We start from the raw sequence: 26,158 nt of genomic DNA, 5'->3' as shown, positions 1-26,158 counted from the left end.
TCCACTTTCGTTTTAAGTTAAAAAAAATGATTGTCTATTAATCAGTTTTAAGGGAGAGTTGGAATAACGTTCAGTAAGTATCTTATGTTGTTGTGGAAATTTTATATTTTTTTAAAAGTACTAGTTAATATGTATGTATAGTAAACATGAAATTAACGAAAATATACTATACATGTAACCGAGTGTTCCCGTTAAATTGCTCTAAATCCAAACTAATTCTGCACAATAAATGAAACGTGTGCAAAATAAAAACAAACAGATAATTTCACATCTAGTGTTGTTATGATTTAAGTTGAAAAATGCCGTTTAATTGCCAAAAATACTAATTTGTACAAAATTCACAAGCCAGATCGTAAAACAAATGTGATCCTATAAATACTCACCCTTTATTAAATACCTACCTAAAATATAATAAAACAGTGATTTTGGATACTTTATTTATCAAGGATTCTAACTGTTTAAGATGCCTTTGAAAAATAATATCTCACTAGGTTGTCTTTACATATTCCTTAAAACAGATTTCAAATCATGGAAACTATCAAAGTTTTGCATTATGAATAACCTGAAAAGAATGCGGTTAGGTTATTAACAATACCTGAATTCAATGAGAGTACACGACATGAATGAATGGCTTTGTCATGAATGTTCTATTGAATAGGCGTTTGACGAATACATTCGGTATATTATCATAGGACGCTTTTATCACGTCGAGTTTAGTGTGTAAAATACATATCCCTCGGGTCCTCATAGCGGTTTATGCATGTTAATACATCGAACGAACCTTTTCGGTATTAACCAACGAACCCGCACTTAGCTTTGAAACGACATTTTCCGGATTTACATCACGGAATTGAAGCCATAAATAAATCGCACTAATTATTTAGTTCATTCCTTCAATATCAACATCAGAAGTTAAAATCTCTGGGAATAAATTCTTTATGAAAATCAGTACGTAATTGAAAAGAAATGTTATTGATCCATTATTTGATACTGTAAAATCTTAAATAAACATGAGTGTATACAGGGCAGCTTTAACACTCGTTATTTGCGTTCTACGGGACAAGAAAACGACACTAGCATGGTACGGAATCATAAAACGACAGCAACATCAAACGGATTTTTCAGTAGACATGTTTAATTTCCATGTTGGAAATAGAAACGAAAGATAAGAGGCGTATACTTAATATTTATATAGAACCTCCGTCTAACTTAATATTTATATAGAACCTCCGTCTAACTTAATAGTTATATAGAACCTCCGTCTAACTTAATAGTTATATAGAACCTCCGTCTAACTTAATAGTTATATAGAACCTCCGTCTAACTTAATATTTATATAGAACCTCCGTCTAACTTAATAGTTATATAGAACCTCCGTCTAACTTAATAGTTATATAGAACCTCCGTCTAACTTAATATTTATATAGAACCTCCGTCTAACTTAATATTTATATAGAACCTCAGTCTAACTTAATAATTATATAGAACCTCAGTCTAACTTAATATTTATATAGAACCTCAGTCTAACTTAATATTTATATAGAACCTCAGTCTAACTTAATATTTATATAGAACCTCAGTCTAACCTAATATTTATATGGAACCTCCGTCTAACCTAATATTTATATAGAACCTCCGTCTAACTTAATATTTATATAGAACCTCCGTCTAACTTAATATTTATATAGAACCTCCGTCTAACTTAATATTTATATAGAACCTCCGTCTAACTTAATATTTATATAGAACCTCCGTCTAACTTAATATTTATATAGAACCTCCGTCTAACTTAATATTTATATAGAACCTCCGTCTAACTTAATATTTATATAGAACCTCAGTCTAACTTAATATTTATATAGAACCTCAGTCTAACTTAATATTTATATAGAACCTCCGCCTAACTTATTATTTATATAGAACCCCCGTCTAACTTAATATTTATATAGAACCCCCGCTTACTGTATCTTCTATTTAATTTTTAATCGATTAGAGAGATATCTTTGCTTTGAAAGTAGTAATCATATATGGGTAAGGTGCAGTCGATTCTCCTCCCTGTAAGCACCTTACACAGACAAACAAAACAAGACATGATGAAGTATGTTTTTTTAACATAGTGTATTTAACAGTCAATTTGCTTACTAATTTCTAGTATAAGCCTGTTTTTGTAGATTGTAAAAAATGCCGTCTTTTTTTCTGAACACATATGCATGAGAATAGAATCGATGGAATCATCTGCAAAACACTTGCAGGGCAATCTGCTTAATTGTCAATTTTTTGCAAACTAATAATTTTATTTTATGCGCTTTATCGATATTTTTGTGTTTCCTATATAATGCACTAATACATTTAGGTATTTAAATATTTAGATAAAACTTACTTTATCATGTCACGCCGCCAGTTTGTTTGTTCGGGTAAGGTGCAGTCGATTCTCCTCCCTGTGTTTATTTTGCAAGTTTGCTTGCGTTTTATTATGGATTGGTGAAACATTTTCGCTTAAGTGAGAGTGCAGTGTTAATGCCCCGATTTCACCCGACCAGCGTGAATGTATTAAACATAAGTAATTACATAAAAAGACTGATTAAAAAAAAACACCAGTGCTGTATGAAAAATCAGTTTATTACGCCCTTGCTATAGTTTTAAATGCGCATGCATTGTGAATATGTTATGTATTTTAAATGATTTACATGTGATATTTGTTTTATGGTTAATAGAGGTTCTTTTTCCTGCGTATATTTTCTTTGCGAACCCGTGTCATGATAGCGCAAACGTTGTTATAACGGGGAGTGATCACGTTTTCAGTTACCTTTGGAAAAATCTGGAAGAAATTAAGTGTCTAAACGTAACAGAGGTAGCAATACTGATGCAGAATTTTTAAACCTAAGTAAAGTGTTCAAAATCGGAGGCCCGGTAGAGAATAATGAGAGTCAAATCTAAGTAAACTCTGTACTTTTTGATGACTCGACATTTAACGTTAAATATTTACTAAAGGAAAATTGATTTTTAGACGTCTGGGTTAATCCGGGGAATTAGAATGTCAAACTCTTTGCTCCAGTCTTTAAACAATGTTTAATCGATAGTTTTCTACCAAAGTGGCGTGCTGATATTGCCAACAGTGCGAAACTTAATATTTTATACTTGCATCTGCATTGTACGTTTGGTATGGCTGAACATCTTAATTTATTATATAACAAAACTTATAGAAAATACCTTACTCAATTACGTGTATCAGCACAGATTACGTATCAAAACTGGTAGGTACGGACAAAACAGACTGCCAAGAAATGAATGATCATGTTTATTATGTCATATTCAAGACATTGCGGATGGATTTCACTTTGTTATAAGATGTAATTGTTTCGATGACCTCCGATCAATTTTTTTAAAGGATTTTATGTAAAACCCAGCATGTTTAAATTTACTCAACTAGTTAGTAGTATTAACTTAGCAACTATTGATTTATGTAAATTCTTGGTACAAGCAAATAATAGAAGAAACCTATTAATCATTGATAGTGTTTAAGTTGTAATCGTAAAATCACTGTTGTAACCACTAACCATTTGCATTTCCATTATTAATTATTATTATCTAATTAATTAGATAAATACCTTTTTACATCTATTATTATTTACAAATTTTGTATAAATGAACACACTCCACACTTCTTAAGCTTGAATTGTTATTGATATTGGCTACCTTGTAACAATGATCACAAGCATGGAAATTGTGTTTTCTTGTCTTTGCTTGTTTGATGAGATGCTTTGTTGCATTAGTCGAAATACACTTCTGTTCTGTTCTGTATACAGTGCATATTCATTGTAGCAAGTACAATAGTACATGGCAACACGCTGTTTACTTACAGAACCACGATGTCAGACCGGTACTATCGCTTGGTGACTCTGCTCATTGACATCAGTCTCCCAGCTCTAAGGGATCTGTTCGAGCATTTCGCTCAGAATGATCCGAATATTACATTCACCACACTAGAGGGATACATGAACCGCCGTAGGAAAGCAGTCGATGCATTACTCAGATCAAGAGTACTTTGTAAAGATCAATTTAATAATGTATTTCCAACATCAGTAAAGTTTGACGAAACAAAATGGGACATCTCCTTATTGTCATCACTTCTCCTAAGCATGTTCAGACAAACAACAACTCCTGTGAAAAATGAAATACAGCTGATAAGAGATATGCGAAATAAATTAGCACACAGGTCTGACACAAACATGATGGAAACAGAATACAACACAATGTGGGCAGATGCTGTTGGCTTGACCGTGAAAGTTATAACTCATTTCAAGGGTCCTCTTGTCATACAGAAAGTGGTAAAGGATATCACAAGTCTCGAAACTCGCACACTAGACCCTTCAAAAACACTTGAAATCATAAACACTTGGTATCTGAGTGTCGTCTTAGAGAATGCTGCAGAAATGAAGCAGAAATTAGAGGAAGTTGGAATAAATACCTCATTTACTTCTAATGTATTACAGAAAGCTACAGTCAAAAGGAAAAGCAGATCTGGTAGGTTTAAAATTATGTTATAGTTTCAAATTGTTGTTGATCTTTAGGATATTTTGTAACGGTTTGCATCGGTTTTGATATGTTGGATGTAATGTGCAATTATAAGAGGTGGGTTTCTTTTTCTTTTTCCAGGTAAACCGTCGAAAAGGATGAAAAGTTTGAGTACATGCTTAGAAGGATTTAAAGGTAAGTTAACACATAGAAAACTGAAATATGTGCACTTGTTAAGCAAATAAGGCTTTAAAATTATGCAGACCAAATTTTTTTTTCAAACATAAATGCATATATATCCATATGTCATAAGTAATTCATTTATTGGCTTAATTTAGGTGATTTCAAAAGAGCTATGTCGCGGTGTATGAAAGGAGATTTTAGTCCGCCCGAACAAGTTGTAACAATTCGACAAAAGCTAGAAGATGATCACCTTGCTATTGTGATCGGATATGGAGGGAGCGCTTATCTTTCAACTGTGTTGCATGCAATCAAAGAAACTGAGTATGAACCAAATCGATGTGCATTGCTAACAGACCCTTCCGACTGGATTCATGTCGACCCGGATGATTTGCAGCTAATTGTTTTCAAAGATCCATTTGGAAGCGTTGTATTTGATCAAAACAAAGCTACAGCTATGTTCAACAAACTAGAGGATATACAAAACTCATGTGAGGACTCTAAGCTGGATCTTATTATTGCTTCTAAAGGAGAAATCCTAAACGAGGCAATGCGAGTGTTAGAGCAAACACCCGATGTCTTTGATGACAAGATAGTAGTTTACAAAGGAACTAGTGCACCAACGCCCTCATGTCTGATAGGTAAGGAACTATTTGTAGTTAATATTTTGAATAACGATTTCGTATCGGTTTTCCAAATATATAAGTTGACATATTTACAGAAGGTTAATAATGAATTAATATTTTTCAGAGCAAATGACATTAATGAAAGAGAAAAATGACCCCCCTGTATATTCAAGAAATGTTTCCCGTGAGTAGGTTTGACGTTTTCTATTGTTAACCTCAATTTTCTGATAAAATCTTTTTTTTTTAATTATGAGATAAATCTTACTGTGACGGGTAAAGAGATACAACGATACCTTCCCCTTTTAATTTTCAACTTAAAACTAAACTGTATAGTCGAAACTCTGTCATTTCGATGTTCTGGTTATGTCGAACTTTATTTTTAGTGTGTAGCGTTTAGTTATACATTTCTTTGTAATTCATTTCAAACGAATGTTCATTTTCCGAGGTACAAACTACTTCGACATAAAGAGTTTTGACTGCAATTTACTCGTGTATATAAGTTTCGTAGTTTTGTGCACAATGTGCTCAAACACTTTTTATTTTTTTTGGAAAGAGAAGTACGCATGCTTATTTATAAACGCATGCACTCTCTAAACTATAAACATAATGATAACCATCAGTAATGGCGTTCTTTTTTGACAATTTCATACATCTAAATTTAAGCCAATCATCATTGCAGAGATGAGCAAATGTTACGTAGAAGATCTTCAGAAGACAACACTTAAGACAAGTGATACAAATTATAGAACGATTCAGTCGAAACTCAACGATAACCACTGTGTAGTTTTGTCGGCTACAGATAATGAGGGCCTTTCAAAATGCATTGCCTACTTGACAGAGGCATTCCCAAGCTTTCTGACTGTGTCCCACAGAGACGATATCATGCATGCAAAACTGGGCAGCACAGGCGTAGTTGTGGTAATTGACATGGCGGGGAAATATGTGTTCGACAAGTTGAAAGCAAACCAATGGTTGGAGACCTTCGACTTTATGAAGCCAATGGTGAATGCATTGGATTTTTCAAAACGTGTTGGAAATGATTCCATCAGGAGGTATAAATACATTTCTTTGATCAAATCTAAAAAAAATAGGTTTTGTTCTCTTTAACTGTATGTAGTGTTATACGCAAATGTTTGAAGAGGTTAAAACATTTTAAAACCAAATTTCCAAAGAGTCGTATTAATAAATCAGTTTATAGTTTTAAAACACATAAACATATACAATCTTTGGAATAATTCAATCTACTGGAAAGCATCTTACCCCACTAATGAAACCAATATTCAAATTACTCAAATCTTAAGACTAAAGAGTAAAGTATAGAGGTATTGTTTGCAGGTATTGTAGATGTTGACGTCCAGAACATTATCAAAACCGAACTCGGTAGACCGTCCAGCGTCAGGTATTACCATCTTTAAATATTAAATTACAATTACATACAATATTTGCACGAGAAACCGAATTGGACTACTCGTTGTGCAAGAATACCTTCGAAACATCTGTTGAGATCTTATTTATTTTAAATTTCAGCCCTAAACGTAAGATATTCATCAGCATTATGTAACATCAGCTTATAACAATGTTTAAGGGTGGCCAATTATGTCGTCAAACGTCCGATTTCAGCTGGAATATAGAGAAATCATACGAACTGTTATGAAGATTTTACTGAACATAATTTATAAACATTTTTAGACGGAATGCCATTACACTTTTGATTTCATCTGAAAAATAGAGCAAATGTACAAACTGTAATGACCTTTAAAGTCATTTCGGTATTTTATTGAACATACTAGTAAACAGCAATTAAAAACCTTTGAAATGATAATAACATATTATGGGTCACAAGGCATCTCATAAAGGTTAATATTAGCTTAATTGTGGATCGGATGCCTGAATCCTGTTCGCTAGTATACATGTAGGCAGGACCGTAGTTAATAACCTGACAACGAACCCTTAAATATTTGTAGGCAGGCCCTGTCTCAAACATCTGAAAATGGACATAAAAATGTAGCAGGACTGTAGTCAAACTCCTGACAACGGACACTATTTAATTAATATAACACACCACTGAGGGCCATATGACATTATAAGGACCGGCCGGCCGGCTTACGACTCGGTCCATAAAGACCTTTTTTGGTTGAACGGCCGGTCCTTATAATTCATATGGCCCAAAGTCGTGTGTTATTTTTAGGATCACTGTTCTCAGTAACCTGTTTTATCGCTGCATTATTTTCTAATCACAAGTCTATTATAAGTTGTATGTGACCTAAGCATAATGTACAAAAAAAATGATGACATAACTTCCTTTACCTTTCTGAAATACTCACAAACGGTATCACATAAGTTCCACCTTCAAAAATCGAAGTGAAGTTTATATATACTGTGGTGTAACGTTAACAGTCCTGATTCCTACAGTGTTCATAGTTTAGCCTCTAGAAACCTAATAAGAAATCGTCGGTTAAACCATATAACTGGGACCTTTAACAGTAGATACAAGATGTACGGTATTTGTCTGAACTTGCATGATGTCTGTCGATAATCCTTATATCATACCAAACATTTTGTATAAGTAAACCATTAAATATTTTGAAAAATCTTTGGTGTGTTAAATTGAACAAAGCAATTCATGTTAACTTGCGACAATTGTTCGCCGTTGTGAAAATCGCAAGTCGTACTCACCATGTTTATGACGTCAGCAGTCCATATTATTTTTTGTAACATTTACGTAAGGTATGATTTAATCCATGGCATTATATGTAGGGCCGTAGTCAAAAACATGACAACAGACAACATAATACATATATATAGGGCCGTAGTCAGCACGTGACAACGGACACTTCAATGTATTAAACTGTCCGTAATCCTGTAATCGACTACTGCCGACACATATGGTCGGCAGTAGTCGATTACAGGACAACGGACAGTTTAATACACATATAAAGGACAGTAGTCGATTACAGAACAACAGACACTTAATTATATATATGTAGGACCATAGTCAACAAATGACAATGGACACTATAGTACATATATTTTTTACGTAGAACCGTAGTCAACACATGACAACGGCCACTTTAATACGCATATAAAGGACAGTAGTCGATTACATGAAAACGGACACTTTAATACATATGTGTAGGACCGTAGTCAACACATGACAACGGACACTTTAATACACATATGAAGGACAGTAGTCGATTACATGAAAACGGACACTGTAATACATATGTGTAAGACCGTAGTCAACACATGACAACGGAATCCTTAATACACATATGAAGGACAGAAGTCGATTACATGAAATAGGACACTTAAATACAAATATCTAGGACCGTAGTAAAACACATGACAACGCACACTCAAATGCATATATGAAGGACAGTAGTCGATTACATGACAAAGGACACTTTAATACATATATGTCGGGCCGTAGTCAAACACATGACAACGGACACTATAATGCATATGCGAAGTGCCGAAGTCAAACACATGACGAAGGGCACTTTAATACATATATGTAGGACCGTTGTCTCATACATATTATAATATTTATTATTATCGACATATGCATTAACCGTTACAGCATCCAGACCGACCCAAAACTGATACACGTGGCGGACATGAAACTGCAACTAAACAAGAACGAGCACGAGGAGAGAATAACAAGCGGAATGACTATAGTGGAGGACAGATAACTAGTGACCGCGGACAAGCGGAATCATTGTTTGCTTAGTTTTGATTTGAACACGAGTACACAGCTATCGAGGTATGATATGCAACGAGACATGCCATATGATATAACAACACTACCTGGTAGTCGAGTAGCTGTGACACTTCCTGTTGCTGGTGAAATTCATTTCCTGGAAGTGAAATATCAGTCTGGGGAGCTTTTGTTTATAAGTAAGATACAAGTTGATGATGAATGTCAAGGAATAGTGTACAGTGATGACAAACTAATAGTAGTATATTGGGATCATTCAATCCATAACGTCCAAATATTGGGCATGGAGGGCAACGTGCAGCAGGTCTTCGAGAAGGACAATAACGGTGCGAATCTGTTCCGTGATCCAGAACACGTGGCCGTTAGCCCTGATCACAACACAATATACGTATCTGACAGTGGGGAGTGCTCGGTGACTGCCCTGACGCGGGATGGTCATGTGATCGGTGTTATACATGGTACGGACAATTTAAATTGCCCACGTGGATTAACTGTGGATACCACAGGTTGTGTGTACGTATGTGGTTATGAGTCTGACACTGTATGCCTAGTGTCCCCGGAGAACGGCTCTGTCACCAGGCTGCTGGGGGAGGAGGATGGTCCGCGTTGTGTGGCGGTCTGTGATCAAACACGCCGTCTGTATGTTGGGATGTACAGCAGTAAAATTAAAGTGCTCAAAATAGAATAATGATATATTTTAAAGAAGAGTTACTTAAATTGCCTTTAACAGAAACTTGTTTAATGATGATGACTAAAAAAAATTGTGAAATTGTAATTAAGGTTAACAATATTATGGTGTATCATAATCCGTGTGTACCCGACAAAATTCTCGTCACAAAATGAACGTTTAGACAAAATTTCAAACAACAACAGAAGTTTCACATTTTGTGTTGTACTTCGTGTGGTTGTTTTTGAAAAAATCGCAAAGAACGCCCATCCGTTGACCGAGGTGACAAAAATCGACTAGCCGTTTGTATGGAGCGATGATTGTGAAAAAGCTGTCGCCAAATTAAAGTCCCGATATTATGCCGAGGTTTAGCCTCGTAATGATGCTGGACAGTTTATCCTAGATGTCGATGCTTCTTGTACTGGCATAGGTGTGGTCTTGGTTCAATTGCAAGATGGTCGGGACCGACTCATAGTTTTCGCAAGTCGTGGATTAAGCAGAGCGGAGCGCAATTATTGTGTTTCAGAGCGGGAATTGTTAGCAGTCATCTTTTTCGTGCAGTATTTTCACCACTGCCTGTTAGTACGGAAGTTCCGAGTTCGAACAGATCACCAGGCCCTCGTTTGGTTATTCAGGCTGAAGGTGGCTAACGGTAAAGTGACTAGGTGGCAAGAAATCCTGGCTGCGTATCAATTCGAGATTGAGTACAGGCCTCGTTGTATCCAATGACATTGTGACCTTTTGTCAAGATGTCCTGTGCCCAGCGACTGCACGTGCGACGCAGTTGACACCGAAGAGCCACTGAAATGCGGTCCATGTTCAAAGTGCAAAAGACAGGCAGAGATAATGCGTTCAGAACGTCCATTTGCAATTCGAAGTAAAGTGACCAAGGCCCATAAGTCAATCAAACCATCTAGACCAACAAAAACTGATAAGGAAAACGCTAGACAGGTGATGGGACAGTTTAGCAGGAAAAAATGAAGGTTGCAGGGGCATCGCCGTTATAAGTGGGGGCAATGTTGTGCCCAGATCTTTGAACACATTTAAGAGAAATTAATTTCAAGTTAAAATTGTTATTGTTATTTACATTAATACATACCTAAACATTATAAATGTAACATATTATATTTAAATTGATCTTTTTCGATTCCACCCAACTCCATTTTGAACATGATGACATTCAGAGGGGTAAAAATATCATGAACTGACTCTGTAGTTACATTCGTCAAAAGTGCACTTCAGATAAATTTTACCCCACCCGCGAATTTTAAGCATTTAGTTATTGTTTTCAACAAAGGCATGCTTTTAGATTTAAACGTTCAACAAAAGTTTTCCTCGATATGTTGGTGTTAAAATGCATTTGTTTTCCTCACCGCTGATGTGACGTTATATCCATAAATCTTGCGTTATTTATCGTAAGTTTCTGTACTCGCACAATGTCAGTTATTTTGTTATTCTGCACAACTTCCGCAGTTTCAAAGTCAAGTTGTATAAATTAAACATTTATTAGTATTTTACTAACGTTCAATTTTGATAAAATTGATAAAGGTCTACAGTATCAACAGAATATACATACTTATTGAAGTTATAAAGCATTAAAAACTGTATTGCGCAAGTAGGGTGACTTTTGTGAGTTATCTCGCTTAGATTGTCATTACCAAAACATTATTAAAATAGCGTTGAACTACAGAAATTACACCGCTAGGTTCATGGTTAATATAACAAATACATTATATCATATGTAAATTAATACGGTTTTGACGTGCGCACCAGCGAAATTATAGTGACCTTTAATAAATATTATAATATAAATACATACTATTTCTGTATTAACAGTTGTACTCAGTTCGAGTGATGTTTCACCTAATGCAATAAAACTGTTTAAACTTACAAACTGTTTGCAAAATGTGGTTGGAATTGGTACGGACTATAAAATGTCTGCTTAATATCAGAGCTGAGTCGGTCACCTGAGAGCCAAACTAACCTGTTAGCACGGCCCACAAGAAGTTGAAACGGAGTTGTATTACTATACAGTATACAGTATACATTTACATACGTTTTTGTCAAGTACATACACTAGCATGAATCTAGGGTGTTCCCCTACAGTATAGATTTCGCTTCTGGAGTGTCCCATCTGTTTATACTTTTTATTTCCTTATAAAAAATATGAAATATATGGCGGTATTGAAAGTTAGTTACATGTCTATGAAAGGTAAAGAAAATATGCACATAAGGTGTCGTCTTTCTGTAACAAGTAATAAGTATTCATATAGAAGTTGCAATGTGTACATACATTCTTGCGAATCTTATACTTATATCTTACATAAAATGTAGAGATTGAATGTTTATTGTTCCTGATGTATGAATGCACTCAGTGACCAAAGAGTATGAACATGTATACTTGATACTATAGAGACCTTAACTAGTTTACGTTTGTTTCCGAGACTGTGAACTGATATTAATGATGATTAATTGTTTTAAAAGATGAGTTTAACAGTATATTATTTCTTGTCATTTTTCAGCAGACATCCGAAGTTAATTTCAAATATAACAGTCTGTTTACTAAAACCGCACGTAAAAATGTGTGAACTACTATTTTACTCTACACATAAAAAAACACTCAAGTGTCTGTAGTTAAAATATGGCTGCGAACAGAACATGCTTAAATAATGAGGAGTAGAATCTACAGTTTGTTAACGGAAGAAACGTCATTTTTCCGAGAAAAACCAAAGCAAAGAAAACTATTTGAGTACTTCCTGTTACAGATTAATGTTATTTAAGGGAGTCGCATTAAAATAATTCAAGTAATAACATATTTGTCTGTGATGTTTTTGTGAATAAATGCTTGTTTGTTGCGATGTTTTAAATGCGGCCTCCGTGATTTGTTTTCTTACGCTCAGAACCCTCAAACATTAAACAACATAAACATTTATTTCCTTGTGTTTTCTATTGAAACTTACCTTCTCCTTTAAACGATGATGAAATCAGGATGAGACTGCATGACACACGGCTTTAAACCGGCGAATTTCTTTGGATAGCTGTCTCTGTATGATCGTACCTTATCCTTAGAAGCGTTGGAACCATCACTCTGCCACGATTTATTCGAAGGCAATTACGTTTCAACAATCAAGCAATATATTGCCAAGATAAGTACATTTGACAGAAGAAATGAATTGTGGTAAGTTTCATTCTGAATATTATCCAAACTTAGCAAATATATTAGAGATGATGAAGATAACATCAAATCACCAATGAAACAAATAAGAAAACTGTCTATATACTATCCGTCGAATAGTTTTATGATGTGCGTAAGATTTTAGTTATGCATGTGTGCAGTTGAAGGTTCTCGTAAGTCTCGTTTTCAGCCGGTGGTGTTTGCTGTTTGTTTTCTTCAAGTCTTCGTTGGAAATCTGAAAAACACAGTTTATAATAAAATTACTTACATTTTGATTTCCATTTATTGCTCAATCGGAAGTATTACTCTTATTGTTACTAGGAGTATTATACTTTTTGTTTTCATGTTTGTTTTATAGCTAAATCAATATTTAGGATTGTCATTACTGCCAATTCCGAAAGACAATCGTAATGGGGAAAATGTACATCCTTTAACTAGTGAATTTCATTCATGACTGTTCCTGTTTTATTTATCTTACAGAAAACCTAACACAAGTATAGAAGTTTTTCATTTCAATCATCAGTTATGTCAACTTCAACAAAAGTTACAAAAACATCATTTACTCAAAGGGTATGTTCATATTACTTCATAAACTTACTTGTAGGTATTTCCGTTGGCTTTGACAATTTTCGATTTTATATATTAAAATTTTACAAAAACACTTACAACTGACATCAACTGTGATAGTTCTGCTCTCGGGCGATCCTCTGTTATGCTTGTTTGCAGTACCTAACATGAAACTGTTTTCCAAGCATGAACTGGTCTTGCTATATCGCAGTTGTTTATCTTCTGCCGTAAATTGCAATGTTGTTTCATTTGTAGACACGTTACTGATATTACCTGATGGGTCCATGTTAACATCGCACACAAACTGTAATTAATGCATGTTAAACAAATAATATAAACAGCATAGCTAGTTTACAGTGTTAATTGTAAACTACAACTCTCATTGTTATTTTAAAAAAATTCTTGAATTTCACAATTAAAATGTATATACATGTACCTTTACCTTATCAAAATGCAGAGAATATTTGTTAATTTCAAAGAGAGATAATTTATTTGATAAATGGTCATAAAAAGTCCCGCGAATGTCGAATTTTAATGTCGAAATCTGAAATAAAAATGTCAATCCTGAATTATGATAATAACATAATGAAAGTATTACACTGCACTTCGGCATAAAAAAATGTGTGTGTCGACTCAAACTTTACCTGCACAACCAGTTGGGATCGTTTTGCTGCTAGCAAAACATATCAAATTGCCTGCGTCTTTTCGAGAAATGTTCAGAATGCCGATCCGCTGTCCGACCATTTCTTTTGTAGCTTTGGTTGTACTTTTCCATGTAACGAAAGCTTTTCTTGATTTCCTAGCGAAATTTTGCATTCCAAAATTGAAGCCAATGAAATAATAGAGGCAGTTAATGATTTAAAGTTTAAAAAGGCTTCAGCCGGTGAGATACGAACGGGACATTTTAAAATGGTTTATATTATATGTTACCATATATGATGCATATGTTAAATCATATATTTTTGTCTGGACAACTTCCAAGAACCTGGACTCTGTCTATCATTGTACCAGTACATAAGAAGGGAAAATTTGATAATCCCGATAATTATAGAGGCATAGCCCTTGTAGAAGTGTTCAAAATATATAAGTGGCTGTTGTGGATTTTAAGAAAGCGTTCGATTTTGTAGATAGATATAAGTTATATTCATGTGTATTTAGAAGAAACATTGCATGAAGGTTATAAGTCGCTATTCAAGCAATTTATACTGATGTTAAAATGTGTATTAGATGTAAGGAAGGCGTTACTGAGCCGTTAAGTTGTCAAATTGGTTAAAGGCAAGTTTGTAATTTAAGCTCGATTTTGTTTTCACTGTTAAAATATGATTTCATAGAAAGCTGTGGGACACGTGGTATTCAGCTGTCCCCGTCCAATATAGAATTTTATTATGTTTGCAGATGATGATGCGCTATTGTCGGATACCCTTATCGGTCTGCAAAGACAATTGGATTCCCTCTACTTATTATGTTCTGATAATAAAGGGCAAGTAAATATTAACAAGACAACCATTTAGTATTTATAGGAAGTGGGCAGTTATCCCGAAAAGAAAAGTAGAACTATAATAATGAAGGCATTAAGGTAGTATCAGGGTTTACATATGAGGGAATATATTTTAGTAGTACATTGTCCTTGTTTAAAATATCTGAGAGCTCTGCTCTAAAAGATAGTAAAGCTTTACATTGCCTGCATTGATTCTTTATCTTTTGTTAACTCCAATGTGTTTTTTGATACAAAAACATCACCAATTATGCTATATGATGCTGAATTTTGGGGCGTGACCCCAATGAATGTTATTGAAAATGTGCATGTGTATTGTTGTAAAACGGCTTTTGAATATATCATTTAAAGCATGCAATGATAAGGTTTTGGGTGATCTAGGGCGTTTTCTTTTACATGTTTATGCTTTTAAATGATGTCTTAAATATTTACTTAAAATTTTAAAATTTCCCCATGACAGATATGTTAAATTGTGTTATAATATGTTGAAATTGTATGATAGTTTAGGTAATAAAAACTGGATAAGTATTTTACGCATGAATTTGTAAAGAAACGGTTTTGGTTATATTTGGGAAGACCAGTATGTAGAAAACGAATGTGATTTTCTTGCTTAGTATGTAACTAGTATAAGGGATCAGCATCTTCAAGATACCTATATATTTTATTCACTGCAAACACACGTATAAATTATGATAACATAATAAGGGATATCAGGTGTTTTGGTGAAATGTGCAGTACGTGCGCATGATACAGTGATTACTGTATATGTTTTTAGTATAAACATTTACATCAGACTAACATGAAGCAAACAACTGATTTTCTTCTTCTTTTTCTCGTCAATCTTTCTTACATCCTGTACGTATTTTTTTTATAAAACTTCACTTGAATATAGCATAGTTGGGAAAACAAATTTAATAATCTATATCGTTTACACCAGTTGGTCAGCCGAAATAATTTAAGTATTGTTGGTAAGAAAACTCTTTCAGTATGTATTTACTACACTGTTTGCACTAACATTGATCTTTTGAAACATATTTATTGGTATTGACCCATGTGCCTTTAAAGAATGGCGTGGTTAAATGTTAGGCTACTGGCCTTGTAAATAGTATCAGACTATTCAAATGAGTATACAGATTTATATCCATGTACAAAAGGCTTAGCTTTATGATATTATATATACGAAATGATCACAGCAATACAATATTACAATTAGATATACAGGGACCAGCCCAGCAGCTGGCCTTGTTGAAGGAAAATTGAGAAGCACAACGAATTAGACTGAACGTCACTAGACAACAATTAGAGATTACGTATAGAAATATATTGCTGAATTACTATGGCGTAAACGAGCAGTTCATTATCGTGTTGAAAATAATTTAAAACAAAAAATGCTATCGCTTAGAATTTTTTGAGAAAATATTCAATTACACGGTTATGCAGAAGGCACGATGATGATACAGACTATTCTAATTAGAATGCATACGGAAATTCATCTCCAAAACATAGAAGGCTTTGCTTTATGATATTGGTTATAATAAGTAATTACAGCAATATAATTATATTTACAGGGACAAGCCCAGCTGCTGACCTTCTTTAAAGGTACAAGAGAAACACAATGAAATACACAGAGCGTCACTAGACAACAAGAAGTGAATACGCAAACTTTAAAAAAGTTTTTTTTTAAGATGTTTAGATTACCGCAGAGAAACGATCAGAAATACGGGATTTCGTGAAGGACTAAACAAGTAAACGAGCACTTGCTTCCCACAGCATTTATTAATAAATGAGTAAACTAAACTTGAAGCATCATAAGGGCTAGCATGAAACAAGTTATAAGAGGTTACAATACCAGTTGCTCACCTGTAAAATGAGTTATTTTAATGCTATTTATCTTTGGTACCGGCCTTCCGGTTGGAAATAAAAATGTTTACAGAAGATACAATGTGCCAATCGTGACCCCGGTTGAAGCAGTCGACCCTCAATGAGATTTCTTTCTTTTTAATATGGAAAGTTAGTCCAGTTCACTACTTCATTATAGATATGCAGAAAACTTTGACACTATTTTCCCACACATTATGAGCACATAAGCAGATTATTTAACAACAGCAAACCATATTAGGACTGCTTTGTTTTTCTGCTATTATCATTTCGTTACAGTCACTGTTTATAGTAAGGTGTTCAGGTGATACAGTCATAGCCGAAACTCTGGGGTCATCTCTGAATCTAACCACCAACGACATAGGGCCTGCTAAAGATCATTCCAGACCACATTAATGTCTTCAAATATGATATCAATCAGGTGTAAATTTGAAAATACATACGATAATGCAATGTACATATCATCAAATGCTACCTGAATGGGGCGAAACATTGAACTACTTGAACGGATACAACGACCCGGAAGCGTGTCGTTGTGTGTCGACCCCAGAACGGATTGTACAAACCTCTTGACTCTCTCTCTTTCACGCTCTCTTGCTCTCTGTCTCTGTCTCTGTCTGTCTCTCTCTCTATCTCTCTCTCTCAGGACTTTTTAAACCTGCAATGTCAGTTGAGCTATTATTTTATATCAGAGAAAGACTTCCTTGATATACAACTCATGTACTGTATCCTGAACGAGATCCGCTGGAAGCAGCAAAAACTTATCCAGTGCGTCGATGTCCAATAGAATATTCAGTGGATATTTGGGCGAAAATTGGGCATATGGCCGTTTGTACGTTATTGACTTTATAATTTGATATATGAGTGTTCGTAAAAACTTTAATTTCATACAAATATACTTTAAAGTTTAACTAATTCATTATTAATTTTATGATAAGTTTATGAAATGCTTTAGATACAGTTGTTAACACTATGATACAAATATACTTGTTTATAGATACATATTTACTATTTGTATATGTAAGCCATTTAATTCTTTAAATTTGATCACGGGTCATGTTGGCCCATTTAATATATAGTGTGTTATATTTCCTTGAATTAACTTTCTTCTATAGAAACTATGAATCCCTAGAATGGGGACAATGCTATAAGTAGGGGTACTATTTTGGGAAAATCAAGAAAGCTTCAGACAAACTTCCGAACAAATCGGCCAATCTACACAAAAAGGAGTAGTTAAAACAAAACTGATTGAAGACAGAAAAAGGACATCACTCAGTCACAAAGGCTCACAATGTACACGATGTTAACTTAGTTGACAATTTCGTGTAAGTATTTAGTTTTATACTAAGCACATGAAGTTAAGCTAGATAAGCAATTGTGATTCAAGTGAAGATAACAACTTCAAGGCATTTTTCAAAATCTACTGTAGTAACTTCCCTTAAGCTAGATATAAATTACTACAAACCAATCTGTCAAAATCGTAATTTAAATTGAAAAGGAAAGAATATGTTTTTTGTAACTTGGTTGAAAATGCATTATTTGTAATTTGGTTGTTTATAACCATCGGTTTAATTAACTCTCTAAAGTCAAAACAAGATTTACCACAATTTATAATACTGTTTAAAACTCCAAAAATGTTGAATAAATGTCGAAAACAATGGTTGTTATGAAGGATACTGAGTTCAATTTGAAAGAAATGAGCATAAAACACCGTATTTCTACCTTATTATGGTAGATCATAGTAAATATTTTAGCATTCACCAATCATTTAATATTTTTCCGCTTTCTGCTATTAAATACACGGTTACAATCTTGATATCAGTAATTTATATTTTCCATAAATGCCATTATTTAGTAATTACTTAAAGGTTTATTGGTGAAACTTGATGTTTGTTATACATGTGTATGTATTAATTTTGAATAAGAGTGTCACTTTTACAAGTTGTCTAATTGTTTTCTCAAGCAACTTTGTAAATTGTGTTTACTCTGGACGGGTTCGGATATTTCCATCATTTTGTGTTTTAATCTTGAATTTGTCAATCTTAATGGGTCATGCATTTGTGGAGTTTGAAGTTAGTTTTATATCTATTTATCTTTTGTTTATGCAATATGTTGCAAAACGGCAGTCCTCTCTGTGTTTACGTTTCGAGAAATATTTCATTTATATTTATGTATATGTTGGAATATTTGTACACTATAGTGTACTGCATGATTAGTGATAGAGTCATGATCTCTTCATTTTCACTTTATTTACTTTGCAATAAAAGTAGCAGCCACGGCACAAAGGTGAAAGATGGTATGCGAGCCAAGAACATTAGTTTGGTCCACAATCATTAGGTACTGTTGTGAACTTGTACCCATAGTTGTTATGTACTTTGTATGTGCTTTACAATGCAATATTCCAAAGTGATTGTGTTGATATATGTTTTAATGTTTCCTTTATACATCCTCTATACAAGTATCGGCTATTAGATACCTCGTATAACCTAAATATAAAGATTAACCCCTGAAGAGTTCCCTCATCTACTGTAGCAACTCTTGGTACATTTTTCTAAATATAATCAAAACTACACGTTTATGAAGGAAATGGTTAGCCATTTTTCACACATTTGAGAAAAAAGGATGTTCTCCAATTCATAACAGATTCATTAAAAACGACAAAAACAATTGCTCGATCATTTTTCAATGTTTTATCCTTTTAACATATCCTTAAACTGTCAGACCTTTTAAACAGAACAAGAAAACTGTCCTATGTCAAAAATGTCGACAAAGAAACATGGTGTACCCTCGCCCCTAATTCGATGGCTTACGCATCATACTGTTGTTCTGATGGTAATAATGTAACCGTTTGACGACAGAAAATGGCAGGCGCAAGGGCCGATCACAACAAGCCTTAGCTCGACTCTAAGTTAGCGCTGAGGCTCCAAGGGCGGCAACCAACCTGCAATTTTTACCTGGTCATGTATTTTTAGCATCTAAGGCACAAATGAAAATGAAATGAAACGCCATGGAATTGTCATTAGTGGACCAACATTTATAAAAAAAAAGCTGATCGTTTTGTGCCCCCTATTGGACCGTGTTTGTCGAGGACGAGGCAAAAAGGTAATTAAATCATTTCAAATTCCTTTGACCTTTCCTTCATATATCATTCAAAAACTAAAAACAATGTCAGTTTTACTATTTTATTTCATAAATATAGACATAAACATTAAAATATTGATCTACTAGTGGAGGATCCTAGCGAAATAATTCAAATAGATGTATATCATAATAATTTTTCAAGACTGATACAACAAGATAATACGGGAATACAGATTGGTCCAAACAGATATTTACAATTAAAAAAGGATACTTCATCGCCCAAATTATCTTATTTTAGAACATTGACACTTACATTTAAGATTTACTGTGCTATACGGCCTCCAGTTAAAACACATACAAGATATATACTAAGATTTACACAATATATATATAAGGAAGACATATGATCAAGCATTCATTTTTATAAAATATACAAATTCACAAGTTCAAAATGATAATTATCTAAATACTCGACACCAACATTTAAATTTATTAACAATACGTATATATCAACACGTAACTGAACACTGTTAAATTATTACTTTAGTCTTGAAATGCATAATATACATATACTTTTCTAAACGTCTTATTGTTTCAACATATTGTGACGACATTAGCATTTAATGTAATGGTGAAGGGGGATATTTCCAATGGTTTTGTCGAATATAAATAGAGCGTAGATTTGCATATATAATAAAACCTGAGACCAGGTACACAGTTTGTAAATTTAAGGTGTTAAACTTCAACTTTTTGCTACTGACCTTGTTTCTGCAGCTTTTTGCATAAATATTCAAAGTATTAATTTATGTCTGACAATAAACAATTAAAACCTACCAATTCATTACGTTTTAATGTATGCTTAGCATAATTAAATGGTTAATCTTTCAACTACACTTTAGGATACATCCATGCCTTTATATATCATTTAATCAATGAATCAAACTTAAATATTGAAAAGCAAAAACAAGATATTAAGTTCAAAAAACAGCCTTCTCTATATACCCTTACCATTTAAGATTAATTTCCAAATATCATTATATACATTATTAAGATATGTACACTGTTTTTCATTAAAACAGTCTAAAAACACAGTCTCTGAACACAGTCCCTGAACACAGTCTCTGAACAAAGTCTCTGAACAAGGTCTCAAAACAAGGTCTCTGAACACAGTCTCTGAACACAGTCTTAAAACACAGTCTCTGAACACAGTCCCATTTCACAAACATTCTCTGATGTACAAATATTTACAAAAAATTATTTCTTACTCGCGATCAAAGTCACAGAACATGTTCATTAGCACTGATAGTTGATATGATAAACATTATACAGAGAATCAACAAAATTGAAACAGTTTCTATTTTAAATCGCCACTGAAACAGTCTTTGTTAAGTATGGCACATGAGAATTTCAGGGTGAACCGCTTATTTTAGTTTAGTTTGTGTGGTAAGCGAGGGTTTATGGCCCGAACGTATGTGAGTTTGGTTTGTGGTCACCAAGCAGGACACGTGGATTTCCTACGGGTACTCCGGTTTCCCACATCGTGCCAACGAGAGCGATGCTAACAATACATTGTGCACAATCGTTGTAAAATAAATATACGTAGTATTTATTTAAACTCAACGTTACATTTTAAAGTATACACCCAGCAAGGCATTTACTTGAAACATAATATAACAGTAGACATCACAATAAGAGCATTTAGTCATTCAAATTTCAGATCAAAGCTCAAGGCTAAACATAATAACTCCAACAATAACTTGTAATAAAAGAATATCATTGGTATTTGAAATACTATAACTGTCATTATAGATATATCTTGAGATATAAAACCATAGAAAGGCAGCACAAGTCGCTACTGAAAGTAACACTCGATTACCTAGATAATAGGAAAATATCTTTAAACCACTGAATGGAATATCGAATGAATACAAGATCGACATTGACACTAAAACATGACACGGGCAAATCTTAAAACAGAAGGTGTACTAGTAAGGGTAAAAGTTGCTCCCCTTATTTCATGCCCCGTAAATATATATTATTTTTGTTCGTTAACTTTTGTTGTTTTAATTATTAAAAAGAAAATCAATGAAAAATAGAATTAAATTATTTTAAAAATATTTTATGGATTCTTGCTTGAGAGGTTATTGGAGGATTTTCTTTGTGTATGCTTTGAACACCGAAAACAGAAAACATGATTTAGTCTCCAAAAATAAACATAGAAACCAGAAAACTTGTTAAATATCAATTTAAGATCTTATAAAAGATTACAGTGGTCTTCTTATACCCTCTATTTGTTTTCGTTGCACAAATATAAAAAAAACATTCTTTAAATAATTTTAAAGACCTCAACAATATAACAATACAATAATAATGTACAGATAACATAACCATGAGAGTTTATCTCTGTCAAATAAGCAATTGAACCGTAAAGGTTACCTACTATGGGTATTTTACAATAACATCGACATCTATAAAAACACAATAGATAACAATTAATTATGGAATATTATCAAATTATGTATCATATATGTATATCCATTAAATTTTCTGAAGACATTTTATCGTGTATGTATTTGTCTATATGGCCTTTTGGATATTTTGTAACTAAATCTTGAATCTTGAATCCTATTTCAAAGGCACGTCTGTATTACTTTCCGTTGTTGTCTATTTTGTTTTTACAGTAAACTCACAGCCGTTTGATTTTATCTAAAACAGATCTTAAAAATGTTTTCTTACTCAGCAAACTGACATTCGGTCGAACCCCGTTGCCTCAAATTCGCTTGTCTCAAATTCCTCGTTGTCCCGAGCTGGATGTAAAGGGCAGCTTTATTTATACTAAAGATAAGCATTTCCGCTTGGCTCGAAATTTTCGAGGCTCGAGGTATTTTCGCCGATCCCTTGGAGTCAGAGCCAACGGGGTTCGACTGTAGTGCTGTTGTTGTATTTGTTTTTCTTTTACAGTCTCTACAACATTCTCTTATAGAGCAACATGAATTCTACATCTTAAGCTTTTCTGGGGTCATTTCTATCGATAACTGGCACACGTCCTGCTATACGAATCTGTAGCCTGATTCTTTCCATCGCTCTAGTCAGCTTTACGTCCATGTCCGCAGTTTTAATTTCCAAACAGTGAACGGTCTGGTCTGAAGCAACAAAGCATAATGCAAGGGTCTCGATACGTTAAAAGCGCACAATTAGTTTGATACATTGCATTTTTTTTTCATTTTGATGATCAAAAACAAAAAAAAACCCATATGATTTGTGTACAGATAAAACAATATAAGCCTAAATAAATTGTTTCTATTCTCCTTTAATAACTACGTGGCCACAAATTCCCAAGTGAAAAAGTGCCAAAATAAAAAAGCATGGTGTTATCTGTACACACGTCATAAGCTTTTTTTTGGGAAGGGGGGTTTGATCATTTAAATGAAATTAGTAAACATGATAAATTAATGCATTAAAATTCAAAACAAAATGTTTGCATCATCCTATATTGTACCCCTTTAATGTGGCCATTTGTTCTTGTTTTTCCATAATAGTTTCATTTTATCTTGTATCTGCGTTATCAATGGTATACAATGAAAGTGCTTTAGATGTCAAAAGCATTACATTGTAATAATGTAATGCACACTCACTTATCATACCTTTCAATGTTTTAATTTTGCTAAGTTGAATGGCGTCCAAAGATTCGATCATGGTTCTGGATACTCTTGCAACTAAAACAAAATGAAATGTAATATGTTTATATTTAACAAAAACAAGAGGTGAAAGGATTGTTCTTTAAATATTTCAGTATTTAATAACCATTGTAAATACTGCATTTTACTCGATTGTTCAGAAACTCTCTCAGCAATTACTGTACTAAATGCAATGTTTCTGCATTGTGGTGTTCATGCATTTGAACATCAATAACATCCATCCCCTTTCCTGAGGAAATAACTGAGAAAGTTTGATCATAGATCTCAGTCATCTCCCGTATTCCATTTTCCATTAAAGTTTTTAACTCGGCATCTCGCTGAGCTATGCACAAATAAAAAGATAAAATTAATTGTTCTGAATAGTTAAGAATCAGTCATCAATCAAATCGTTTAAAAAGTCGTTTGTATTTTTAAATATATAGTTTGCAACGGTAAAACATACACTCTTAATGCTACAAGTTTTGATGTAATAAAGAGCTGAGCAAGTTTTATTTCAAGGAATATTTTATCAAATATTTGCTGAAATTTCGTTTGCATTTAAATGAACACGTCTTTTAAAATTAGCAATATGAAAATGTGTTTGAGTCAAAATATTCTTGACCATTCAATTAACATTGTACTGTTGCTTCTTGGTGATATTTTTCAAATAGAAAAGAAATTGCAAAAATAGAGATTTTTCAAAATATAAAGCGTTTATGTAAAAACCATCAACGCTTTTGAAAATAACGGTTTACCTGTTATATTTGTGTCGTTCATGGCTTTGATTATTTCATCTTTAAGCTTTTGTTCCGACTGATCCCTATGATCTTTCACTGTCTGAAGTTCCTCTGCTACAAAAGAAACGGATCTGATATCAACTTTTGTTCATATATGTAATCAATATTTAAGCTTCGTTTGTAATCTCATGTAATCAACTTATTATAAGGTGTGTGCTGAGAGCACTAGAAAGATATTGTATACATTGGGCTGTTTACATGAAAGTCAAATGTTAACTTTACAAAGGCTTTCATTTTTACAGTAAGGTAAAAGCCTTGTTATAGACACTTCAATAAGAACTTAAACCATCAACATATATAAACTTTGGAACTTTCATCCAAAAGCAATCATGCATTAACAATGTTTTTTATTGCGTTTCATCACACCTATCTTAAAATTTCAAGGACTACAAAAGGCGGCAAGCATATTTGTGTCTATATAATTATTTTAATTTCTTTCACATTCGATGATTAAGACATACACACAGAAATATTCATCAGTTAAAACAAAAACAACCTTTTAATTAATATAGAAAAAAGAAAAAAAAGTTTTGATTGATCTTGTGACTTTTCGGAACGAAGCATTTTTCTTCGATGTTTGGAAAGATATAGCAGTTACTTAATTCAGAAAAAATGACCATTTCCGCCCACTTCGTGTCCCCTTGTAATTACCGAATGGTTCTAGTGGTGGTGATGTTGGCTGTGGTGACTGTGGTGGTGGTGGTGCTGCTGCTGCTGCGGTTGCTGCTGCTGCTGCTTCTGCCTCTCCTGCTGATAAAGCATTGTATCAGTTGCACAGTTTTGATAAACATTATCACGTATCAGTATGTTATTCAAAATAAGAAGATATGGCGGAGAAGAATTAAACTGTTTTGTTTATATGTATGAAAGTCTTAACTTCCGTTCTTATATGTAAATCATGTGTAAATCAAGTACAGCTTTTAACCTTTAGTTTACAGCACTAAACATTCTTAAGGAATCGAGTACATGGAGGATCATGAAAACCAAATAAGCATATTATTCATTTAGCTTATAATGTGTGCATCCTCTACCATACTTCAAACAATAGATAGTGGAGAACTATTATGAATAGTATAATTGTTTAAATACCAACTGCAAAGTTAAACAGGGGGGACATTTCTTGACATGAAACTGTAATAACGAAGTGCAGATTTGTGGAATATTTGTGTCCATGTGTATAATAACATTTGTTTGCATGTTAAAATAAAAGAGTCGTGAAATTAGGAGGGGCGTTTCCACCCACTTCATGTTATTTTTTACTTGAAATATTCTACTTATATATTTTTTGTTGAAATACAGTACTCCGTGGATTTATTTAACAACGAACATTTTACCAAACTTATCTAAGAAATAGGATTAGTTATAAAATATCATAAATTGTCTTTTAAATTGTTTGATAGACATCATAGAAAAGATTGTATAGGATTTCACCAATCTAACTATTTTTAATGAAATAAAACTGCTATATATTTTCGAACATCAAGTCCTTTAAATTAATGTCCAATTAAGCATAAGAAACTACAAAATACACTGGAACTATTGGTAACTTCACTTGTTAAATATATCTAAAAATGCACCAATGAATTAAAACATGTTTGTGACGTCATTCATTGTTCTTCTTGTACTCGATGTGGGTTATTGGACTGCGTTCTGTACTTTATTTCCTTTAACTGGCCATTATGTAAAGAATGGACAATCACTGTTCAAATAATGGACAGTCAGTAGAAAAAGTATTATGGCAGAATCAAGACGCGTGTTGACAACTTTGTTAGCTCGACTATT

At 33.5% G+C, this 26,158-nt stretch overlaps 1 protein-coding gene across 1 annotated transcript; it reads left to right on the top strand.

Annotated features, from left to right (window-relative positions):
* Window positions 1-9,033, top strand: LOC128203070 (uncharacterized). The gene is made up of 8 exons (XM_052904328.1): window positions 1-73; window positions 3,863-4,524; window positions 4,657-4,710; window positions 4,854-5,336; window positions 5,446-5,505; window positions 6,001-6,373; window positions 6,657-6,720; window positions 8,902-9,033. The coding sequence occupies exons 2-7, from the start codon at window positions 3,870-3,872 to the stop codon at window positions 6,670-6,672; spliced, it is 1,641 nt and encodes a 546-aa protein (XP_052760288.1). The 5' UTR covers window positions 1-73; window positions 3,863-3,869; the 3' UTR covers window positions 6,673-6,720; window positions 8,902-9,033.
* Window positions 9,034-26,158: the final 17,125 nt, after the last annotated feature.

Source organism: Mya arenaria, chromosome 9 (assembly GCF_026914265.1).
Source record: "Mya arenaria isolate MELC-2E11 chromosome 9, ASM2691426v1".
In the NCBI taxonomy this organism is placed as follows: domain Eukaryota; kingdom Metazoa; phylum Mollusca; class Bivalvia; order Myida; family Myidae; genus Mya; species Mya arenaria.
This window is presented reverse-complemented; position numbering and strand designations above follow the sequence as displayed.